The 23,223-nt window shown below is 40.5% G+C and overlaps 1 protein-coding gene across 3 annotated transcripts in view; it reads left to right on the top strand.

Annotated features, from left to right (window-relative positions):
- The window catches only part of LOC106583559 (sodium- and chloride-dependent GABA transporter 2), a 36,822-nt gene extending 13,873 nt beyond the window's left edge, over positions 1–22,949 (top strand). Inside the window, exons 1-13 of one of the 3 annotated variants that reach the window (XM_014167880.2) lie at positions 7,264–7,348; positions 7,853–7,993; positions 8,798–8,888; positions 9,104–9,236; positions 9,478–9,612; positions 9,864–9,967; positions 10,457–10,581; positions 11,373–11,485; positions 11,582–11,719; positions 16,564–16,666; positions 18,377–18,477; positions 18,635–18,805; positions 19,069–22,949. In XM_014167880.2, coding sequence (XP_014023355.1) covers positions 7,855–7,993; positions 8,798–8,888; positions 9,104–9,236; positions 9,478–9,612; positions 9,864–9,967; positions 10,457–10,581; positions 11,373–11,485; positions 11,582–11,719; positions 16,564–16,666; positions 18,377–18,477; positions 18,635–18,805; positions 19,069–19,188 — 1,473 coding nt within the window. In that variant the 5' untranslated portion in view covers positions 7,264–7,348; positions 7,853–7,854 and the 3' untranslated portion in view covers positions 19,189–22,949. Of the gene's footprint in view, positions 1–7,263; positions 7,349–7,452; positions 7,789–7,852; positions 7,994–8,797; positions 8,889–9,103; positions 9,237–9,477; positions 9,613–9,863; positions 9,968–10,456; positions 10,582–11,372; positions 11,486–11,581; positions 11,720–16,563; positions 16,667–18,376; positions 18,478–18,634; positions 18,806–19,068 lie in introns of those variants that run through there. The other 2 variants (XM_014167879.2, XM_014167878.2) reach the window with 2 other exon arrangements.
- The last annotated feature ends 274 nt before the right edge of the window (positions 22,950–23,223 follow it).

Below are 23,223 nucleotides of genomic sequence, written 5' to 3'. Positions count from 1 at the left end.
TTCCAGCCTTGTGTAGGTCTACAATCTTGTCCCTGACATACTTGGAGAGCTCTTTGGGGTTGGCCATGGTGGAGAGTTTGGAATCTGATTGATTGATTGCTTCTGTGGACAGGTGTCTTTTATACAGGTAACAAACTGAGATTAGGAGCAGTCCCTTTAAGAGTGTGCTCCTAATCTCTGCTCGTTATCTGTATAAAAGACACCTGTGAGCCAGAAATCTTTCTGATTGAGCGGGGGTCAAATACTTATTTCCCTCATTAAAATGCAAATCATTTTATAACATTTTTTACATGCGTTTTTCTGGATTTTTTGTTGTTATTCTGTCTCCCACTGTTCAAATAAACCTACCATTAAAATTATAGACTGATCATTTCTTTGTCAGTGGGCAAACGTACAAAATCAGCAGGGAATCAAATACTTTTTTCCCTCATTTTGATGAATTTGTTCTTTATTCTGTCGATTCGGTTGCTAGAGATGCAACCCAGTCATTCAGTCTTTTTGTTCTGTATCTATAGACACGACCCAGTTGTTTGTTCTAAATGTTCCATTGCCATACTGCCTGGCAACATTCTTATCCCTTGCTTGCTAGCTAGTCATCTACGGCTAATTTAGTCACGTCAAAAAGCCAGAATAATAGCAAAGTAGCCGCATTTGGATTTGTCTAAACTGTTTTCTAGTGACATTTACTTGGATACATCTATGAGCTAATGAGGCATGATTTTGCCTGGCATAGAAAATGTGCTCACTCGTCAGGACACTGTTGTTCAGAGGAGCTAGCCAACAACACAGCTAGCACAATCACTTCAAACTGAAGCTGGAAAGACTACAAACTAGCTGGACTTAATTTCGTTTTACCTTTTTTCAATTGACATTTCTTTGTATGTATCCATAAAAATTATGCCAGCTGATTCATAATTTCGACTGGCTGAGAAGAGCTGCCTGACCGTCTGTCTCATCTCGACTCCCGACACGTTCATTACCAGGGTTGGGTAGGTTACTTTCTAAATGTAATCCGTTACAGTTACTAGGTACCTGTCCAAAATTGTAATCAGTAACGTAACTTTTGGATTACCCCAACTCAGTAACGTAATCTGATTACATTCAGTTACTTTTAGATTACTTTCCCCTTAAGAGGCATTAGAAGAAGACAAACATGTATGTTACCAATTGAACGACATCTATTGCAGGATAAATCAATGTTACCCTCTCTCGGGTATGTGGGACGAAATCGTCCCACCTAGTCAACAGCCAGTGGAATCGAGTGGCGCGATATTCAAAAACCTTAACTTCTCTAGGGTCAGTGGGACGATTTCGTCCCACCTACGTAACAGCCAGTGAAATCCCGTGGCGCGTTATTCAAATACCTTAGAAATGCTATTACTTCAATTTCTCAAACATATGACTATTTTACACCATTTTAAAGACAAGACTCTCGTTAATCTAACCACACTGTCCGATTTCAAAAAGGCTTTACAACGAAAGCAAAACATTAGATTATGTCAGCAGAGTACACAGCCAGAAATAATCAGACACCCATTTTTCAAGCTAGCATATAATGTCACAAAAACCCAAACCACAGCTAAATGCAGCACTAACCTTTGATAATCTTCATCAGATGACAACCCTAGGACATTATGTTATACAATACATGCATGTTTTGTTCAATCAAGTTCATATTTATATCAAAAACCAGCTTTTCACATTAGCATGTGACGTTCAGAACTAGCATACCCCCCGCAAACTTCCGGTGAATTTACTAAAAATGTACTAAATTACTCACGATAAACGTTAACAAAAAGCATAACAATTCTTTTAAGAATTATAGATACAGAACTCCTCTATGCACTCGATATGTCTGATTTTAAAATAGCTTTTCGGTGAAAGCACATTTTGCAATATTCTAAGTAGATAGCCCGGCATCACAGGGCTAGCTATTTAGACACCCAGCAAGTTTAGCCTTCACCAAACTCCGATTTACTATTTGAAAAGTTTGATTACCTTTGGTGTTCTTCGTCAGAATGCACTCCCAGGACTTATACTTCAATAACAAATGTTGGTTTGGTCCCAAATAATCCATAGTTATATCCAAACAACGGCGTTTTGTTCGTGCGTTCAAGACACTATCCGAAAGGGTAAAGAAGGGTGACGAGCACGGCGCATTTCGTGACAAAAGAATTCTAAATATTCCATTAACGTACTTCGAAGCATGTCAACCGCTGTTTAAAATAAATTTTTATGCCATTTTTCTCGTAAAAAAGCGATAATATTCCGACCGGGAATCTGCGTTTAGGTAAAAAGACGAAAGAAAATAAAGCACGGGGTCGACTCGTGCACGCGCCTAAGCCCATTGTCCTCTGATCGGCCACTTGCCAAAAGCGATAATGTGTTTCAGCCTGGGGCTGCCTCGATATCATTCAGCTTTTTCCCGGGCTCTGAGAGCCTATGGGAGCCGTAGGAAGTGTCACGTTACAGCAAAGATCCTCAGTCTTCAATAAACAGAGACAAGAAGAACAAGATCTTGTCAGAGAGGGCACTTCCTGTAAGGAATCTTCTCAGGTTTTTGCCTGCCATATGAGTTCCGTTATACTCACAGACACCATTCAAACAGTTTTAGAAACTTTAGGGTGTTTTCTATCCAAAGCCAATAATTATATGCATATTCTAGTTACTGGGCAGGAGTAGTAACCAGATTAAATCGGGTACGTTTTTTATCCGGCCGTGTCAATACTGCCCCCTACCCCCAACAGGTTAAAAATGCTATTACTTCAATTTCTCAAACATATGACTATTTTACACCATTTTAAAGACAAAACTCTCGTTAATCTAACCACATTGTCCGATTTCAAAAAGGCTTTACAACGAAAGCAAAACATTAGATTATGTCAGGAGAGTACCCCGCCAGAAATAATCACACACCCATTTTTCAAGCTAGCATATAATGTCACAAAAACCAAAACCACAGCTAAATGCAGCACTAACCGTTGATGATCTTCATCAGATGACACTCCTAGGACATTATGTTATACAATACATGCATGTTTTCTTCAATCAAGTTCATATTTATATCAAAAAACAGCTTTTTACATTAGCATGTGATGTTCAGAACTAGCAAACATACCGAAAACTTCCGGTGAATTTACTAAATTACTCACGATAAACGTTCACAAAAAACATAACAATTATTTTAAGAATTATAGATACAGAACTCCTTTATGCAATCGCGGTGTCAGATTTTAAAATAGCTTTTCGGCAAAAGCACATTTTGCAATATTCTGAGTAGATAGTTCGCCATCACGGGCTAGCTAATTTGACACCCACCAAGTTTGGCGTTCACTAAACTCAGAATTACTATAAGAAAAATTGGATTACCTTTGCTGTTCTTCGTCAGAATGCACTCCCAGGACTTCTACTTCAACCACAAATGTTGTTTTGGTTCAAAATAATCCATAGTTATGTTCAAATATCCTCTGTTTTGTCCGTGCGTTCAGATCCCTTTCCGAAAGGTGATGCCCTGACGCATGTCGTGACAAAACATTTCAAAATATTCCATTACCGTTCTTCGAAGCATGTCAAACGCTGTTTAAAATCAATTTTTCTCGTAAAATAGCGATAATATTCCGACTGGGAGACGTTGTTTTCGTTCAAAGACTGAAAGAAGGAAATGGTCTCTTCACGTGCACGTGCGCACCCGTGTCATTGTTCTCAGATCGACCACTTTCCAAATGTGCTACTGTTTTTCAGCCAGGGACTGCAGAGTCATCATTCCCCGTTCTGGCGCCTTCTGAGAGCCTATGGGAGCCTTAGAAAATGTCACGTTACAGCAGAGATCCTCTGTTTTCGATAAAGAGGCTATAGAAGGCCAAGAAATGGTCAGAGAGAGGGTACTTCCTGTATAGATTCTTCTCAGGTTTTTGCCTGCCATATGAGTTCTGTTATACTCACAGACACCATTCAAACAGTTTTAGAAACTTTAGGGTTTTTTCTATCCAAATCAACAAGTATATGCATATTCTAGTTTCTGGGCAGGAGTAATAACCAGATTAAATCGGGTACGTTTTTTATCCGGACGTGAAAATACTGCCCCCTACCCAAGAGAGGTTAAAGTTTAAATAGCTGGCCATATATGGATGTTCAATTTTACTTTATTGGTTGGTTATGTAGGCTTCTTCTAACCCATCACTTTCTACCTCATACAATAATATGATTAAATTATATCTTTACATTATTATATATAATTTATAAGTCAAAAAATGGTTGTAGCAACTATAGATTGACCCTTTAAGTCTATCAAATGTGTGCGAGTTTGAGCATGTGTCCATTAGGCCTATGGATTAAATTTTTTTATCTTCATGAATTAGCCCCACTTTTATTCCATAGGCTGGGATCCACACTATGCAGCTGTTGCGAGAGCTCATTTTTCACTGGCTATCCACTTGTTTCAAAAACAATGATTGATAGGCAGTTTTAACTTCTTGAATTCAACAATTTTTGGTTTCAAATACATATTTAGATTTGTGAACAGCCATCCACAACCCGTAAGGCGCAAATAGCTAAATGAGAGAGCAGCAGTGTGATTCACATCAATGCGCTATGTAGATATCAATAATAAGTGATATCCATATTGCAGTAGACTTCACCACTGCTGTCATCCTTACTTCCAAGCGTTTACTCAAGTTGCATAATCTTTGGATGCCGACAGCAGTTGCAACATTGGAAGACATAGCTTGGACTGTAGCCTACAAAAGCCTATTTCTGCTCTTTTCCCGTGATCCATCAAACACATTTGGTGTGTCATCATAGTGGTCAGACTCACTCAGGTGGAACAAACAAACAAACATGTGCCTTTTTTCACTGCTGATTTGAATGTCATTGAGAAAACAGAGAAGTGTCATATTTTTTTGCGCAAACATCCTTTCTGGATTTAAAAGTAATCCTCCAAGTAATCATCTAGTTTTTCAAAAGCATCTGTAATCTGATTACAATATTTTTGCTGGTAACGTAATGGATTACAGTTACCGTTTTTGTTGTTGTTGTAATCCCCTACATGTAACAGATTACATGTAATCCGTTACACCCCAAGCCTGTTCATTACTATGGCCTGGGACATCTGGAGATCGAATTTGAATATTGAAACAATGCTGCAAATGTTGGAGACAGCAAGGCTTATACAAATTTCTGCTTTTGAAAAAGAAATGTTAGTCTAAAAGGAATGTGCGATAATGTGTAGATGCTTTTTATGGTGGAGATCAAGTTTATAAATTGCCTGGGTGGGCTGATGAGACAGTGGATTGTGTAGTCAAATTGAACAGAGTAAAAAGGCATTTTAACATCATAGATTTAGCTGGTGGTAACATGTATTTGTATTTATTATGGATCCGCATTAGCTGCTACCACAGCAGCAGCTACTCTTCCTGGGGTCCAACAAAATTAAGGCAGTTTATACAATTTTAAAATATTACAATACATTCACAGATTTCACAACACACTGTGTGCCCTCAGGCCCCTACTCCACCACTGCCCATTATCTACAGTACTAAATCCATGTGTATGTATAGTGCGTATGTTATGTGTGTGTGTGTGTGTGTGTCCGCTGTTCCACAAGGTGTTTTTTAATCTGTTTTTTTAAATCTAATTTTGCTGCTTGCGTTAGTTACTTGGTGCGGAATAGAGTTCCATGGTCTGTTCTGGACTTGAGGACTGTGAAGAGACCTCGTGGCATGTCTTGTGGGGTATGTATGGGTGTCCGAACTGTGTGTCAGTAGTTTAGACAGACACCTCGATGCATTCAACATGTCACTTCCTCTCATAAATAAAAGTATTGACCATGACAGTTTACAATCTATGGTTACTCCAAGCAGTTTAGTCATCTCAACTTGCTCAATTTCCACATTATTTATTACAAGATTTAGTTGAGGTTTGGGTTTAGTGAGTGTTTTGTTCCAAATGCAATGCTTTTAGTTTTAGAAATATTTAGGGATAATTTATTCCTTGCCACCCACTCTGAAACTAACTGCAGCTCTTTGTTGAGTGTTGCAGTCATTTCAGTCGCTGTAGTAGCTGACGTGTATAGTGTTGAGTCATCCGCATACATAGACACTCTGGCTTTACTCAAAGTCAATGGCATGTCGTTAGTAAAAATTGAAAAAAAGCAAGGGGCCTAAACAGCTACCCTGGGGAATTCCTGATTCTAACTGGATTACATTTGAGAGGCTTCCATTAAATAGACACCGGCTGGAATGCGGTTTCAGGATTAGACCCACCCGTTGTATAAAGCCAGATAATTGGACAGTTGGAAAAGATATCGGACACCTTGCAACAGTTACATGTAAGGGATTACAAAAAAAAACGGTAACTGTAACTGCCTATACATGCAGACGGTACTTGCTACAAAGTTACAGAAAGCTAAACCAACAACCACACAAACCGAAATTGGATACATCGTAAACGCAGGTCCAATGAGGAAAAAACTTAGCTGGCATTGTTTTTGCAGAGAATATTTTTTATGGAGCATCTCAGATGCCTTCTGATGATCTAACATGGTGAGTGATGAACATGCATTTCTCTGGTCCCCACTGCAGACATGATGCAAGTGGCGCTATTCTGTCAAATACTCCACATTTCTAGTTTGACCAGCTGTTTTCAGCAATTGATATTTGAATTCGCTTGTCATATTGGCAGGTTTGCTAGCAACAAAAACTATTTTGCTAGCTTCTAGCCTAGTGTTTGATATGCAATGCCATTTCGTCGTAATGTACAGTGTCGAGTGTCCTGACGAGGAGGGAAACTTTTCTAGCAATGCCAGGCAAACCCGACAATTACCAGCTCATTCTGTTATTCTGGCTGCTAGGTGGCTAGTTAGCAGCAAGCAAGGGATAAGAACGTTGCTATCGTGCATGGTTAGTACAGATCATAAAGAACGAACGACTGGGTCGCATCTCTAGCAACCAAAAGATGAGAAACTATGAATTCGCTAATATAAATCAATGTCAACGGAAGAAAATAAATATTTCAACAGGTAAATGTGTGATTTCATATTGTTTTATTCAGCAATTGTGGTATAACCTTTACATAACGTAAAATGAATGACAGATTTATTGGAGTTTTCTACCTTAGTCACGCAATTTAACTAAGATGTTTGGTGCAGTATATCTCAAGTGAAAAAAATGCATACATTTTTTGTTTCTCGTTATACGACAACAAACACTTCATTGAATAATCCCTTCTGTTGACCAATCACCGACCAAGGGGCGTAGACTTCAGCTACCAAACTTTGGTTTGGTTTCCACTAGTTGCCACAATTGTTGGGGCGGCTATATCGTAAAAATTCGCCTTTTGGTCTTAATTTAAGGTGAGGCATAATGTTAGCAGTGTGGTTAAGGTTAGGTTTAAAATAACATTTTAAGAAGATAAATTGTAGAAATGGGCGTGGTTTAGACTTTGTCTGTGGTAACCAGTGACAACGTTTTGGCTTGCCTCGAGAGACAAAATGTGTGCACGAACTGACGAAAATGCCCTGGCTGAAGGCGTTCAAGGGCAAGTCGGAACTAGGAAACTCGGAAATATCCGACTTGCTAACTGATTGATCTCAACACGCGTCCATAACCTGTTATGGAGTCCGAAATAAAGTTACGGAAATCGAAGCCTATGCTTTAGGTACTAGCCGGTCCATGAAGGATATGAACGTTTTGCCGGCTGCACCCAATGCATTTGGACAGTAAGGTGACAGGACTCAATTATGTGCCGGACAGGCCTTTGGGCTACTGTCATTGGGAATCAACTGCAGTGAAGGTAAATTGAAAAATCATGTTATTTTTTTATGAGCATGTTGCTATGTTTTGCTTGTCTTCATCAGGAATGGGCTATGCCGCCCAGGTGATCACTATATATGGATGTATGACCTACATAGTGATTCTGGTGTGGGCTTTCCTCTACCTGTTCTCATCCTTCACTGCTGACCTGCCATGGACTAACTGCAACAATGCTTGGAACACAGGTATTTACAATATTGGTGACTTGAATATCTATATCTATTTAATAATTTCTTGAAATTAAAAACACACATGTAACAGGTCCCCAAATGGCAAAATCCCCTGACTTGGTGTCAGTTTTATCAAACAGTGTATTCAAGGCTGCTGGGTTGTGATAATCTTTATAGGAGCAACTACCTCTGTAGCCAATTTTTTTTATTTTACCTTTATTTAACTAGGCAAGTCAGTTAAGAACAAATTCTTATTTACAATGACGGCCTAGGCACAGTGGGTTAACTGCCTTGTTCAGGGGCAGAGAGACAGATTTTTACCTTGTCAGCTCGGGGATTTGATCTAGCAACTGGCCCAATACTCTAACCACTAGGCTACCTGCCGCCACAGTAGTGAAGCACAGAGTGCTGCTAACAAGTAACATCCATCACTGAAATTCAACGACTCTAATCAACAACAAAAAATTCTAACAGCTTGCAGGCATGGTAGTTCAGTGAGGGGAGATCATGAGCGATCAGTGTGTTCACGTGAACATCTTCTGACAGTTTGCACAAATACTGAAGACAGTGAGAATAATGGAGGAGAGGAGCTGTCTGGTATCTTCTACCCCCCCCCCACACACACACATCAACGTGTTTACCTTGTCATCGGACCTCTTTAAAACATTTTCTCAGATTGAAAGAAATAGCGTTTAACATTTTAAGGGTTCATATTGCTTTTGAGTCAATTACATTAAGAGGATATGTCTATTAGGTTGCATATCCACTTGAAGCTGTCAACTTTATAACCTGTTTCAACTAGACTTGAATGTATTTCAGATTTTTGTGTGACATTTGGCACCAAGAATGCCAGCACCAATTGGACTGTTCCACTCCTTAATGTGTCATCTTCCGTTGTGGAGTTTTGGCAGTAAGTCTATAATAAATGCTGTGTTTTTCCCCCACTGCATCGTTCGTGATTAGATTCTTGACTCCTCAAATTAGAAATGAGTCAGATACTATTGTCTTATTTCTTAAAAGGAACTATTGTAAATGTGAAATGAATCTTATAAGCATACAATAGACTACAATACAATATATTTTAGTGATCAAATGTATTGCTGTGTCAACTATTTCTCCTTACAGCCGGCGAGTGCTGAGAATGTCAGAAGGAATTGAGTCATTGGGAGGCATTAGATGGGAGCTGGCTCTGTATCTTCTGCTGTCCTGGGCCATCTGCTACTTCTGTATCTGGAAAGGAGTTAAGTCTACAGGGAAGGTGATATTCATTTCATATATTAGTCAGACAGTAGTTTCATAATTATGCATCATTCCAATCTCAGTCAATCTTGAATTCAGAGGTAACAAAACAAACATAAAATAAACAGAGGGACATCAATTTGATGTAGCTTTAAAGTTACTTGGTGCAATGATGGGCCCATAGTTGGTATGGTGATACCGGTATGCTTGGCTATATTGTGTTTTCTGTATTCTACTAATCCAGTACTACTACTTCATAGGCAGCCTACTTCACGGCCACCTTCCCCTATGTAATGCTAGCGGTGCTAGTTGTCCGAGGAGTGACCCTTCCAGGAGCTAAAGATGGCATATTCTACTACTTGTATCCCAATGTTACACGCCTAGCTGATCCACAGGTATTATCTGTAGTATGGGCAAGTTTCCCAGACACAGATTAAGACTAGTCCTGGACTAAAAAAACACTTTTGAGTATTTCCATTGAACATCCTTACTCCAGGAGTATGCTTAATTGGTGTCCAGGAAACCAGCCCTCTAAGTCCTTGTTTAGTCTCGCATCTTACTGATATACATTTCGCTTGTGCAACTTAAACATGTTCAGTTTATGACTTCAGTTTAACTCTTCTTTGTCTGTTTGTTTGTCAATAAGGTTTGGATGGATGCAGGAACCCAGATATTCTATTCTTATGCCATATGCCTGGGCTACCTGACCTCTCTTGGAAGCTACAACAAATACAACAACAACTGCTACAAGTGAGGCTTCAACTAGTGTGTGGGTTTGATTAAAAATTGGAGTTAATAGTTTGGCACATTGAAGATCTCACATAGTTTGCTTATTTAGCAGTACCAGGAGGATCTATGGTCACAAGATCTCTTCAGTCAGTCAGTCTGGAGACAGGAAAAAGCACATCTGGTTAGGTGAGGTGCAGGCTGGAGAAGTAGAAAGCATGGAAAAGAAAAACCACACTCTCATGGCTCTGACGCATTCCTTTTTATCACTTAATAACATTTCAACAGCAAACTGCCTTCAGGGTTTCATCTGGCAAACACTGCAGGTCAAGATCTCTTCAGAGCATATAATAACAGTTTTCTTATTCACCTACGCCAGGAGGATTCATGACACATTACCTCAATCGCCCTGAACGTTAATAACATGTATTTAAATCTTATTAGACCCTTGCCAACAGTGTATGTGAAAGAGAAAGGTGTCTTTATATGTTAAACTTGTTTTGTGCCTTGCAGAGATTCCTTCTACCTGTGCTTGTTGAACAGTGGGACCAGCTTCGTGTCTGGTTTCGCCATTTTCTCCATACTGGGTTATATGGCTGGAGAACAGGGTGTGGACATCTCTGTGGTTGCGGAGTCAGGTGAGTCTTTAAAGGACACCAATCTACAATGGTATGACTCCCTATTATCCTACTGATCACCCCAAGTACTGTCTGACAACATAATTGCTCAGCATTGTGGATGGCTGACAGAGCGGAATGCTGAGATAGAAAAATTATGTTCAAGACAAACAGTATCTGTCACGACTTCCGCCGAAGTCAGTTCCTCTCCTTGTTCGGGCGGTGTTCAGCGGTCAACATCACCGGTCTTCTAGCCATCGCCGATCCACCTTTCATTTTCCATTTGTTTTGTCTTGTTTTCCCACACACCTGGTTTACATTCCCTCATTACTTGTCGTGTACATGACCCTCTGTTCCCCCCATGTCTGTGTGTGGAATTGTTTGTTGTAAAGTGTTTGTGGACTGGTTCGCGACTGGTTATTTTGTACCCATATTTTGTTGTTCTGGGTGCCGTTGGTTTTGCATATTAAACTGCTCCGGTTATTACCCAGTTCTGCTCTCCTGCGCCTGACTTCCCTGCAGCCAGTCACACATCCCTTACAGTATCTGATTTTCTATCTTGTCCTCAGCCTGCACTTTAATCATCAGAGAGAGCGGGCCCATCTGCTTTAGTTAGTGAGATCTGCACCTACTTCACCTTTCATCTGAACTTCATTTTGTCTGCATCTATACTTTGTCTGGTAGAAGCACTGTCTCAGCTCATGAAATCCACTTTTTTGACATGCATAATTGAATGTCTTGTTAAATTAATTCAATCAGATTGCATTTGGGTACATATATTCTGTAACTTTTTCATTGTTGTGCTGCTGAAGGTCCTGGCCTGGTCTTCATAGTGTACCCTCAGGCAGTGTCCCTGCTCCCCTGCCCTCAGTTCTGGGCTGTCTGCTTCTTCACCATGATCATCCTGTTGGGAGTGGATAGCCAGGTTAGAGCTCAACACACCTGGGTGTCCTATCCCTGTTGTGTCCCTCCGTTTACCTTTCCCTCCTATGTACCTTGCCCTCTCTCTCATTTTCCCCAGTTTGTCGCTCTTGAGAGCCTTATGACCTCGGTAACAGACTTCTACCCCAACCTCATCAGAAAGGGGTACCGGAGGGAGCTTCTGCTGCTGCTCATCTGCTGCTGCTGCTACCTGGTCGGACTCATCATGATCACAGAGGTGAGAGGTCTTCGCTGCACACCAGCTCTCAAACTGTTGTAGCTGTATGACCACAGGTAGAGGTGGTTCTCTAAAACTGAACACTTAATATCAGGAATATGAATTGTGAAGTGTTATAGTGAGGTAAGTGAAATAACTTCAAAAGAATGGCAATGAAATGTTGGCAGACGACGACGCAATCGCCATCACTCTGCACACTGCCCTAACCCATCTGGACAAGAGGAATACCTATGTAAGAATGCTGTTCATCGATTACAGCGCAGCATTTAACACCATAGTACCCTCCAAACCTGTGCAACTGGGTCCTGGACTTCCTGACGGGCCGCCCCCAGGTGGTGAAGGTAGGTAACAACATCTCCACCCCGCTGATCCTCAACACTGGGTCCCCACAAGGGTGCGTTCTCAGCCCTCTTCTGTACTCCCTGTTCACCCACGACTGCGTGGCCATGCACGCATCCAACTCAATCATCAAGTTTGCAGAAGACACTACAGTGGTAGGCTTGATTACCAACAATGACGAGACGGCCTACAGGGAGGAGGTGAGGGCCCTCGGCGTGTGGTGTCAGGAAAATAACCTCGCACTCAATGTCAACAAAACAAAAGAGATGATCGTGGACTTCAGGAAACAGCAGAGGGAGCAGCCCCTATCTACATTGACGGGACAGTAGTGGAGAGGGTGGAGAGTTTTAAGTTTCTCGGCGTACACACCATGGACAAACTGAAATGGTCCACCCACACAGACAGCGTGGTGAAGAAGCGCCTCTTCAACCTCAGGCTGAAGCAATTCAGCTTGTCACCACAAAACACAAACTTTCAGATGCACAATCGAGAGCATCCTGTCGGGCTGAATCACCGCCTGGTACGGCAGCTGCTCCGCCCATAACCGGAAGGCTCTCCAGAGGGTAGTGAGGTCTGCACAACGCATCACCGGGTGCAAACTACCTGCCCTCCAGGACACCTACACCACCCGATGTCACAGGAAGGCCAAAAAGATCATCAAGGACAGCAACCACCCGAGCCACTGCCTGTTCACCCGTTAACATCCAGAAGGTGAGGTCAGTACAGGTGCATCAAAGATGGAACCGAGAGACTGAAAAACGCAAGTGTCCCACCCACGGTTCACACTATTCAACAGCCAGTGAAAAATCAGAGTGCCAAATTCGAAAACAACAAAATGTCATAATTCAAATTTCTCAAACATACAACTATTTTACACCATTTTATAGATAAACATCTCCTTAATCCAACCATGTTGTCCGATATCTAAAAGGCTTTACGGCGAAAGCATAAAGTTAGATTATGTTAGGACAGTACATAGACAAATTACACTCAGCCATTTTCAATGCAAGGACAGGCGTCACCAAAAGCAGAAAACCAGCTAAAATGATGCACTAACCTTTGACAATCTTCATCAGATGACACTCCTAGGACATTATGTTAGACAATACATGCATTTTTCGTTCTAGCAAGTTCATATTTATATCCAAAAACGTCATTTTACATCGGCGCGTGACATTCAGAAAATGTATTTCCCCCAAAACCTCCGGTGAATCAGTACTACAATTTACAAAAATACTCATTATAAACGTTGACAAAATATTAAACTGTTATTCAAAGAATTATAGATTAACATCTCCTGAATGCAACCGCATTGATAGATTTCAAAATAACTTTACTGGGAAAGCACACTTTGCAATAATCTGAGTACTGTGCTCAGAAAAATACACTACGCAATACAGATAACCGCCATTTTGGAGTCATCTAAATGCATAAATAGCATTAGAAATATTTACTTACCTTTAATAATCTTAATCAGAAGGCACTTCCAGGAATCCCAGGTCCACAACAAATGTTGTTTTGTTCGATAAAGTTCATAATTTATGTCCAAATAACTCCTTGTTGTTAGCGCGGTGAGTTCAGCTACTCCGAATGTAGGAAGCGCGACGAAAAGTAAAAAAAATAATCTATTTACGTTCGTTCAAACATGTCAAACGTTGTATAGCATCAATCTTTAGGGCCATTTTAACGTGAAACTTCAGTAATATTTCAACCGGACCATTCCTGTGTCTTGAAAAACGTTTTGGAACACAGGTCCCATCTCACATGAATGCGCGCCCATGAAGTGATGTCATTCCCTGGGACACCAACTTCCCAGCCTTCTTATTCGGTCTCTGTTCATCATAGACGCCTCAAACAACTTTCTAAAGACTGTTGACATCTAGTGGAAGCCTTAGGAAGTGCATAATGAATCCTTTGTCACTGTGTGTTCCATTGGCAATGACTTGAAAATAGTACAGCCACAAGATTTTCATTTCCTGCTTGTATTTTTCTCAGGTTTTTGCCTGCCATATGAGTTCTGTTATACTCACAGACACCATTCAAACAGTTTTAGAAACTTCAGAGTGTTTTCTATCCAAATCTACTAATAATATGCATATTCTAGTTTCTGGGCCAGAGTAGTAACCTGTTCAAATTGGGTACGTTTTTCATCCGGCCGTGAAAATACTGCCCCCTAGCCCCAACAGGTTTAAACAGCCATCACTAACATTGAGTGGCTGCTGCCAACATACTGACTCAACTCAAGCCACTTTAATAATGGGAAAATTGATGTAATCAATTTATCACTTGCCACTTTATATTAGATAATGTTTACATAACCTACATTATTCATCTCATATGTATATACTGTACGCCATACCATCTACTGCATCTTGCCATCTTGATGTAATTAGATGTATCACTTGCCACTTTAAACAATGCCACTTTATATAATGTTTTCGTAACCTACATTACTCATCTCATATGTATATACTGTACTCTATACCATCTACTGCATCTTGCCATCCTGATGTAATGTATCACTAGCCACCTTAAACAATGCTGCTTTATATGTTTTCATACCCTACAATACTCATCGCATATACTGTACTCCATACCATCTATGACATCTTGCCTATGCCGTTCGGCCATCACTCATTAATATATTTTTATGTATTCATTCCTTTACACTTGTGTGTACAAGGTAGTTGTTGTGGAATTGGTAGATTACTTGTTAGATATTACTGCATGGTCGGAACTAGAAGCACAAGCATTTCACTACACTTGCATTAACACCTGCTAACCATGTGTATGTGACAAATAAATTTGATTTGATTCCCTGTATGCACTTTTCTCTATGTAGTCGTGTTATTCATTCGGGGTGATCAAAGAAATGAAGGTGTGGCGGAGGTCTATCCAGGGGCGCAACTTTGGTTTTAGAAGAGGGGGGGACATACAGTGCATTTGGAAAGTATTCAGACCCCTTGACTTTTTCCACATTTTGATATGTTACAGCCTTATTCTAAAATGTATTAAATTAAATGTTTTCCTCATCAGTCTACACACAATAGCCCATAATTTCAAAGCAAAATCATGTTTTTATAAATTTTTGCAAATGTATTACAAATAAAAAATATAAGTATTCAGACCCTTTGCTATGAGACTCAAAATTGAGCTCAGGTGCATCCTGTCTTCATTGATCATCCTTGAGATGTTTCTACAACTTGGAGGCCAACTGTGGTAAATTCAATTGATTGGACATGATTTGGAAAGGTGCACACCTGTCTATATAAGTTCCCACAGTTGACAGTGCATGTCAGAGCAAAAACCATGCCATGAGCGCGAAGGAATTGTCTGTACTCCGAGAAAGGATTGTGTCGAGGCACAAATCTGGGGAAGGGTACCAAAAAATGTCTGTTGCATTGAAGGTCCCCAAGAACACTGTGGCCTCCATCATTCTTAAATGGAAGAAGTTTGGAACCACCAAGACTCTTCCAAGAGCTGGCCGCTTGGCCAAACTGAGCAATCGGGGGAGAAGCGCCTTGGTCGGGGAGGTGACCAAGAACCCGATGGTCACTGACAGAGCTCCAGAGTTCCTCCTGTAGAGATGAGGAAACCTTCCAGAAGGAAAACCATCTCTGCAGCACTCCACCAATCAGGCCTTTATGGTAGAGCGGCTAGACAGAAGCCACTCCTCAGTAAAAGGCACATGACAGCCTGCTTGGAGTTTGCCAAAAGGCACCTAAAGACTCTCAGACCATGAGAAACAAGATTCTCTGGTTTGATGAAACCAAGATTGAACTCTTTAGCCTGAATGCCAAGCTTGGAGGAAACCTGGTAGCATCCCTACGGTGAAGCATGGTGGTGGCACTATCAGCATGATGTTTTTCAGCGGCAGGGACTGGGAGACTCGTCAGGATCGAGGGAAAGATGAACGGAGAAAAGTACAGAGATATCCTTCATCAAAACCTACTCCAGAGTGCTCAGGACCTCAGACTGGGGCGAGGGTTCACCTTTCAACAGGGCAACGACCCTAAGCACACTGCCAAGACCACGCAGGAGTGGCTTTGGGACAAGTCTCTGAATGTCCTTGAGTGGTCAGCCAGAGCCCGTATTTGAACCTGATCGAACATCTCTGGAGAGACCTGAAAATAGCTGTAACGCTCCCCATCCAACCTGACAGAGCTTGAGAGGATCTGCAGAGAAGAATGGGAGAAACTCCACAAGTACAGGTGTGCTAAGCTCATAGTGTCATACCGAGAAGTCTCAAGGCTGTAATCGCTGCCAAAAGGTGCTTCAACAAAGTACTGAGTAACATTTTTCTAAATCAATTTTAGAATACAGCTGTAATGTAACAAAATGTGGAAAAAGTCAAGGGGTCTGAATACTTTCCGAATGCACTGTATGGATGCAGTGTAGTTTACTCAGCTACTTTGATCCAAGTCATTTATGGTTGGTTATTACATTAATTAACTAAATCTGTAAACATTGATTTGACTTTATGTTAAAGTTTTATTTTCTCACAGGGTGGCCTCTACATCATCCAGCTGTTTGATCATTATGTGTGCAGTGGTGCCACTCTGCTGCTCCTCTCCATATGCCAGTCACTCAGTATTGGATGGATATATGGTAAGAATAGGCATTACACTATGTAATCATGGGTAAACATACACTACTGTTCAAAAGTTTGGCGTCACTTAGAAATGTCCTTGTTTTCCATGAAAACATACATGAAATGAGTTGCAAAATTAATAGGAAATATAGTGAAGATGTTGACCAAGGTTATAAATAATTATTTTTAATTGAAATAATAATTGTGTCCTTCAAACTTTGCTTTCATCAAAGAATCCTCCATTTGCAGCAATTACAGCCTTGCAGATCTTTTGCATTCTAGTTGTCAATTTTTTGAGGTAATCTGAAGAGATTTCACCCCATGCTTCCCCAACCACAAGTTGGATTGGCTTGATGGGCACTTCTTACGTACCATATGGTCAAGCTGCTCCCACAACAGCTCAATAGGGATGAGATCTGGTGACTGTGCTGGCCACTCCATTATAGACAGAATACCAGCTGACTGCTTCTTCCCTAAATAGTTTGGAGCTGTGCTTTGGGTCATTGTTCTGTTGTTGGAGGAAATTGGCTCCAATTTAAGCGCCGTCCACAGGTTATGGCATGGCGTTGCAAAATGGAGTGATAGCCTTCCTTTTTCAAGATCCCTTTTACTCTGTACAAATCTCCCACTTTACCACCACCACCACCAAAGCACCCCCAGACCATCACATTGCCTCCACCATGCTTGACAGATGGTGTCAAGCACTCCTCCAGCATCTTTACATTTCTTCTGCGTCTCATGAATGTTCTTCTTTGTGATCCGAACACCTCAAACTTAGATTCGTCTGTCCATAACACTTTTTCCCAATCTTCCTCTATCCAGTGTTTTGTGTTCTTTTGCCCATCTTAATCTTTCCTTTTTATTGGCCAGTCTGACATATGGCTTTTTCTTTGCAACTCTGCCTAGAAGGCCAGCATCGCGGAGTCATCTCTTCACTGTTGACATTGAGACTGGTGTTTTGAGGACTTGTGAGGTGTCTGTTTCTCAAACTAGGCACTAATGTACTTGTCCTCTTGCTCAGTTTTGCACCGGGGCCTCCCACTTCTCTATTCTGGTTAGAGCCAGTTTGCGCTGTTCTGTGAAGGGAGTAGTACACAGGGTTGTACGAGATCTTCAGTTTCTTGGCAATTTCTAGCATGGAATACCCTTTATTTCTCAGAACAAGAATAGACTGACGAGTTTCAGAAGAAAGTTATTTGTTTCTGGCCATTTTGAGCCTGTAATTGAACCCATAAATGCTGATGCTCCAGATACTCAACTAGTCTAAAGAAGGCCAGTTTTATTGCTTCTTTAATCAGAACAACAGTTTTCAGCTGTGCTAACATAATTTCAAAAGGGTTTTCTAATGATCAATTAGCCTTTTAAAATTATAAACTTGGATTAGCTAACACAACGTGCCATTGGAACACAGGAGTGATGGTTGCTGATAATGGGCCTCTGTATGCCTATTTAGATATTCCATAAATCTGCCGTTTCCAGCTACAATAGTCATTTACAACATTGTCTACACTGTATTTCTGATAAATTTGATGTTATTTTAATGGACAAAAAGTGTGCTTTTCTTTCAAAAACAAGGAAATTGACCTGAAACATTTGAATGGTAGTGTACATATGAAAAGCTAGCTTCCTCACTAGATTATATTTCTCACTGTAAAGGTACAAAGTAATTGAAGGTCCTTAAAGGGACTGTTCATTAGTATTTTGTCACATGCCTGTCTCTGTCCAAGGCGCTGAACGCTTCTGTGACAACATTGAGGATATGATTGGCTACAGGCCCTCCTCCCTGCTGAAGTACTGTTGGCTCTACATTACTCCAACTATTGGCACCGTGAGTTTAAGACCAGTGCATTTTTATCATTCTTTCACTTTAATTTATTGATAACTGTACACAGTTATGCTTACAATTTTTGTTATGCTGTCCATTTAAATACAGTATCAAGAAATAATGAATCAACATTTCTGTAAAAAAAAAAAATCTCTTCAAGGTAACCTTTGTATTCTCGCTGCTGAAGTACAGCCCTCTGAAGTTCAACAACACCTATGTGTACCCATGGTGGGCCTATGGGCTAGGCTGGATCCTGGCTATGTCCTCCCTCTCTCTCATCCCCATCACCATGGTCTACAAACTGTCCCAGGCCAAAGGGACTTTCTGGCAGGTCAGTGACATTATATGATGGAAAGTTTTCCCTGGGATATTTAAAAGTGTGAATGATTGCATCAAGTAAGTTAAATTGAGGTACAAACAAAAGTTTTTAAATTAAAAAGGCTAAATAATATCAAATTAATCTGGTCAGAAACGCTGGGACCTTTCATTTGTGTCTTTTAACTCTAGCATACAGTTTGAGCTATTCTGAGATTTTGAAGAATACTTTTGCAGCAAATTGATTATACTTATATTGAGACCTCTTTGCTTCCCCAGCGCCTCCAGACAGTCTGTCGGCCAGCAGATGACCTTCCTATGATGAAGAAGGAGATGGCAGGTCTCTATGCTCTGGACAGTGTTACTGAAGATGAGAAAACCTACAACAATAATCTATAGACTGACTGTTCTGCTATTACTTTTCGGGACAGTTACCCAGACCCAGATTAAGCCTAGTCCTGGACCAAATATTATTTACCATGCTTTTTAGTCCAGAAGTAGGCTTAATCTGTGTCTGGGAAACAGTCCATTTATATTCTATTATACTCTATTTTTGTAACTTTCTTAGTAAGGGTTTTGGTTTTTGTGGGTTTTATATAGTTGTAGCTGGTCAGAGTTGTGCTTGAGGTACTGGTATTGTGTTTGGATTGTAGTATAGTTCATATTTTTTTATTTTGTATTAACTGAACATTTGTAGCATAATATTTTTCTTATATGATTCAAATAATTAGTTGTAGACCATTCATAAATAAAATAGATACACCTAGATCACCTAAAAAGTTTTGACCAGTTTCCCTGACTAAGCCTAGTCCTATGCTAAAAAGCACTTTCAATGGCGAATCTCCATTGAGCATGCTTTTTAGACCAAGTCTAGGCTTAATCTGTGTGTATACAATAGGTAATCAATCCAAGACATTGACGTTTACCTTTTTATTTTACCGGGGAAATTAACATTACACCCTGTACTTTACTGACTTTATTGTCCCCATGGGGAAATTTTGTTGCGGTGTCATGTACACGTTCAATTAACTCTTTGTAATTAACTATTCTTATTTGAAGAACCAAAATGACCAGCCTCAGGATTGAATTATAAACAATAGTGTAATAAACCCCTGCGCACAAGGTCACAAAAAGATAATGCATTGCAGTCTACTGGTAAACTCCAAAGCCATTTCTGATGTCTATATGGCCGTGTCTAGACTTGACAGATCATGCAGCTTTAGCGTTCTGATCATGGAATTCTGAACGAGTCATGCGTCTACACCTACATTTTAATTGTCTACCGTGTCCACTGTGTGTCCGGATTCCCTTTTCCCACGCTATATTCAAATGCCAGTATGCATTCTACAAATGGTGGAATAGGCAAAAATATGTCAAGAATAAGCACTGATGGCAGTAGCTAACTACTGTAGCTAACCTCTGTAGCTAGCAAGCAACGCTAAAGGGATTGAAAACAGGTTAGCATAACACTAGCCTAACAAACAAAAAATTAGCTAGCTGGCTAGCATTTATGAGTCCAGCAAACACATTCCTCATGCTAGGAACTTATTTCCTCCAACGTTATAATGAAAAGGTGCCTCTTTCCCAAATCGCAAGTTTTATGGAGACTTGTGGGAGGAATGCTGATGACGTCGCCCACTGTATGTGCTTTCGGTAGCCTTATTGCGTCTAGACTGAGGAGAAATCCGCAGACAATGCATCCCTGACCACCTCCTAAAGTGGTCAGATACATCTGAACACAATCAGATCACAAAGCGACTTTTGTGCGTCTAGACTCGTCTTTTCAATGTTATCTTCATATTCTGATAGATGTCACGTGTCAAGTGTAGACACAACCTATCTTGGTAAACTGTTGGTCTTGCGATAAAATACTCTGCTGTGGAAGATTTGTATGTATTTTTAGAAAGTCAACAAGTACACCTTGGACATTGTGTATATACAGTGTACAAAACATTAGGATCACCTTCCTAATATTGAGTTACACCCCCCCCTTTTTCCCTAAGAACAGGCGCAAGTTTTTGGGGCATGGACTCTACAAGGTGTTGAAAGCGTTCCACAGGAATGCTGGCCCATGTTGACTCCAATGCTTCCTACAGTTGTTAAGTTGGCTGGATGTCCTTTGGATGGTTGACCATTCTTGATACACACGGGAAACTGTTGAGTGTGAAAAACCCAGCAGCGTTGCAGTTCTTGACACACTCAAACAGGTGTGCCTGGCACCTACTACCATTCCCGCAAATCTATGTTTACTTTCCTCCACATCTAAATGTGATGAGTTTGCGGCGTATTTCAGAGAGAAAACATTAGGCTGGGTATCAGTCAAGCAAGACCTGATGAGAAGTGTATGTTCCCCGGCCTAACACGCAAAGACACTACGCATGTATTTTCCCTGGTTGATACTGACATGCTCAGGAAAGTGATATCCCAATTTAAGCCTTCTACCTGCCTTCTCAATCCTATCCCCACCACCTTCAAAACTGTTTTTAATTGCATATCTGAAGAAGTGCAAGCTATTGTTAATCACTCCCTGTTCACAGGCACTTTCCCTACTGCACTAAAAACTGTTATGGTGAAACCCCTTCTGAAGAAAAGTAATCTAGAATCTTCAGCTCTTAACAATTTTTGGCCAATCTAAAATTCAGGAGAAATTGGTTTTCAAACAGCTAAATTATTTTTTTAAGTGCCTACTGTATTTTTGAAAAACTCCAATCTGGTTTTCATGCCCACCACAGCACAGAGACCGCCTTAGTTAAAGTGGTAAATGAGCTTAGAGCCAACACGGATTCCAAACAGCTCACTGTCCTTGTACTCTTGGATTTAAGGGCTGCATTCGACACCGTTTTCCACCCTGATGTCCTAGACAGACAGGCGAGGTGGGTTGGCCTCTCCAGTCCATTTCTAAATTGGTTTAGGACCAATTTAACCTGAGTTTTTTGTCACCCTTGGTGAACATAACTCAGAGCAAATACATATCACATGTGGCATTCCACAAGGTTCGATTTTCGGTGCGGCACTGTTCAGTTTATATATGTTACCCCTTTCCAGAGGTATCAAAAAGCACAGCATTGATTCGCATTACTACACAGACAATACACAACTTTATATTCCTGTGTCACCAGAGGATTTTAGCTCCACTGATAAATTAGACTGTATTAGTGATTTAAATACTTGGATGGCTCACAACTTCCTCCAGCTAAATCAAGACAAGACCGAGGTACTTATTGTTGGAGCCAAAGCCAGAGAGAGAATCTGACCTCACATTTTAATTCAGGGGCAATAAAGATAAAACACCAGGTGAAAAACTAAGGTGTCGTTTTAGATTCTGAACTCAATTTCCAGTCATACATTAGAAATGTGACAAATCACTTTTTACCACCTGAGGAACACTGCCACAGTGTGGCTTTTTCTATTTCAGCCTGATACAGAGAGACTCATCCATGGTTTTATTACAAGCAGGCTTGAATACTGTAATGCTCTTCTGTCTGGTCTACCCAAGAAAGTCATTGGTCAACTGTGGAACATACAGAACGCTGCAGCACGGGTACTGACCAAGACTGGACGGAGAGCATACAGTCTGCCAGAGAACCTGAGGGGCGCCAAAACTGTGGACATATTTAAAAGAGATCTTTAAACACCATTTTAGCTTTGCTTTTCCTTAGGGTGATTTTTAGTCATTCAGTTTTTATTATTCTTAATTTTTTTTATCCTCGTGTTTGTGTACTAAATATTAAAGTTTTTATTTTCATAGTTAGATTTTTTTTCTCCTGTGAAGCACTTTGCGTTGCATTCCATGTCTGAAATGTGCTGTATAAATAGCTTGATTTGATACTTCGTTCAAAGGCGCTTAAATATTTTGTCTTGCCCATTCCCCATCTGAATGGCACACATACAATCCATGTCGCAATTTTCTCAAGGCATAAAAATTATTCTTTAACCTGTCTCTTCCCCTTCATCTACACTGATTGACGTCGATTTAACAGGTGACATCACTGGCCTGGATTCCACCGGTCAGTGTGTCATGGAAAGAGCAGGTGTTCCTAATGTTTTGTACACTCAGTGTATGTCGTATCTACTATCAATGTGGAAATGTACTATTTTAACTAATACTATTTTTTAAGATTTGTATTAACCTTTATGTAATAAAACACTTTAAAACAAAATACTGTTCATCGTTACTCCTTACTGGTGGTATGTAGGCCTATGTATCATATAGCCTACAATGTGATACAGACCAGGGTTGGGGTCAATTCAAATTGAAGACTCAATTCACGATGTGATTTGAATTGAAAATCCAAAAATGATTTTTTTTTCTCACATAAATAGCTTCTCCTTTTTAGCTTTTTAATTTCAGTTTGCTTCATGAATTTTGGGCTCCCGAGTGGCACAGTGGTCTAAGGCACTGCATCTCAGTGCTAGAGGTGTCACTACAGACCC

Source organism: Salmo salar, chromosome ssa22, assembly GCF_905237065.1.
Source record: "Salmo salar chromosome ssa22, Ssal_v3.1, whole genome shotgun sequence".
NCBI classification, from domain to species: domain Eukaryota; kingdom Metazoa; phylum Chordata; class Actinopteri; order Salmoniformes; family Salmonidae; genus Salmo; species Salmo salar.
The sequence above is the reverse complement of the archived record's forward strand: the minus strand, read 5'-3'. Positions and strand labels throughout refer to the sequence as shown.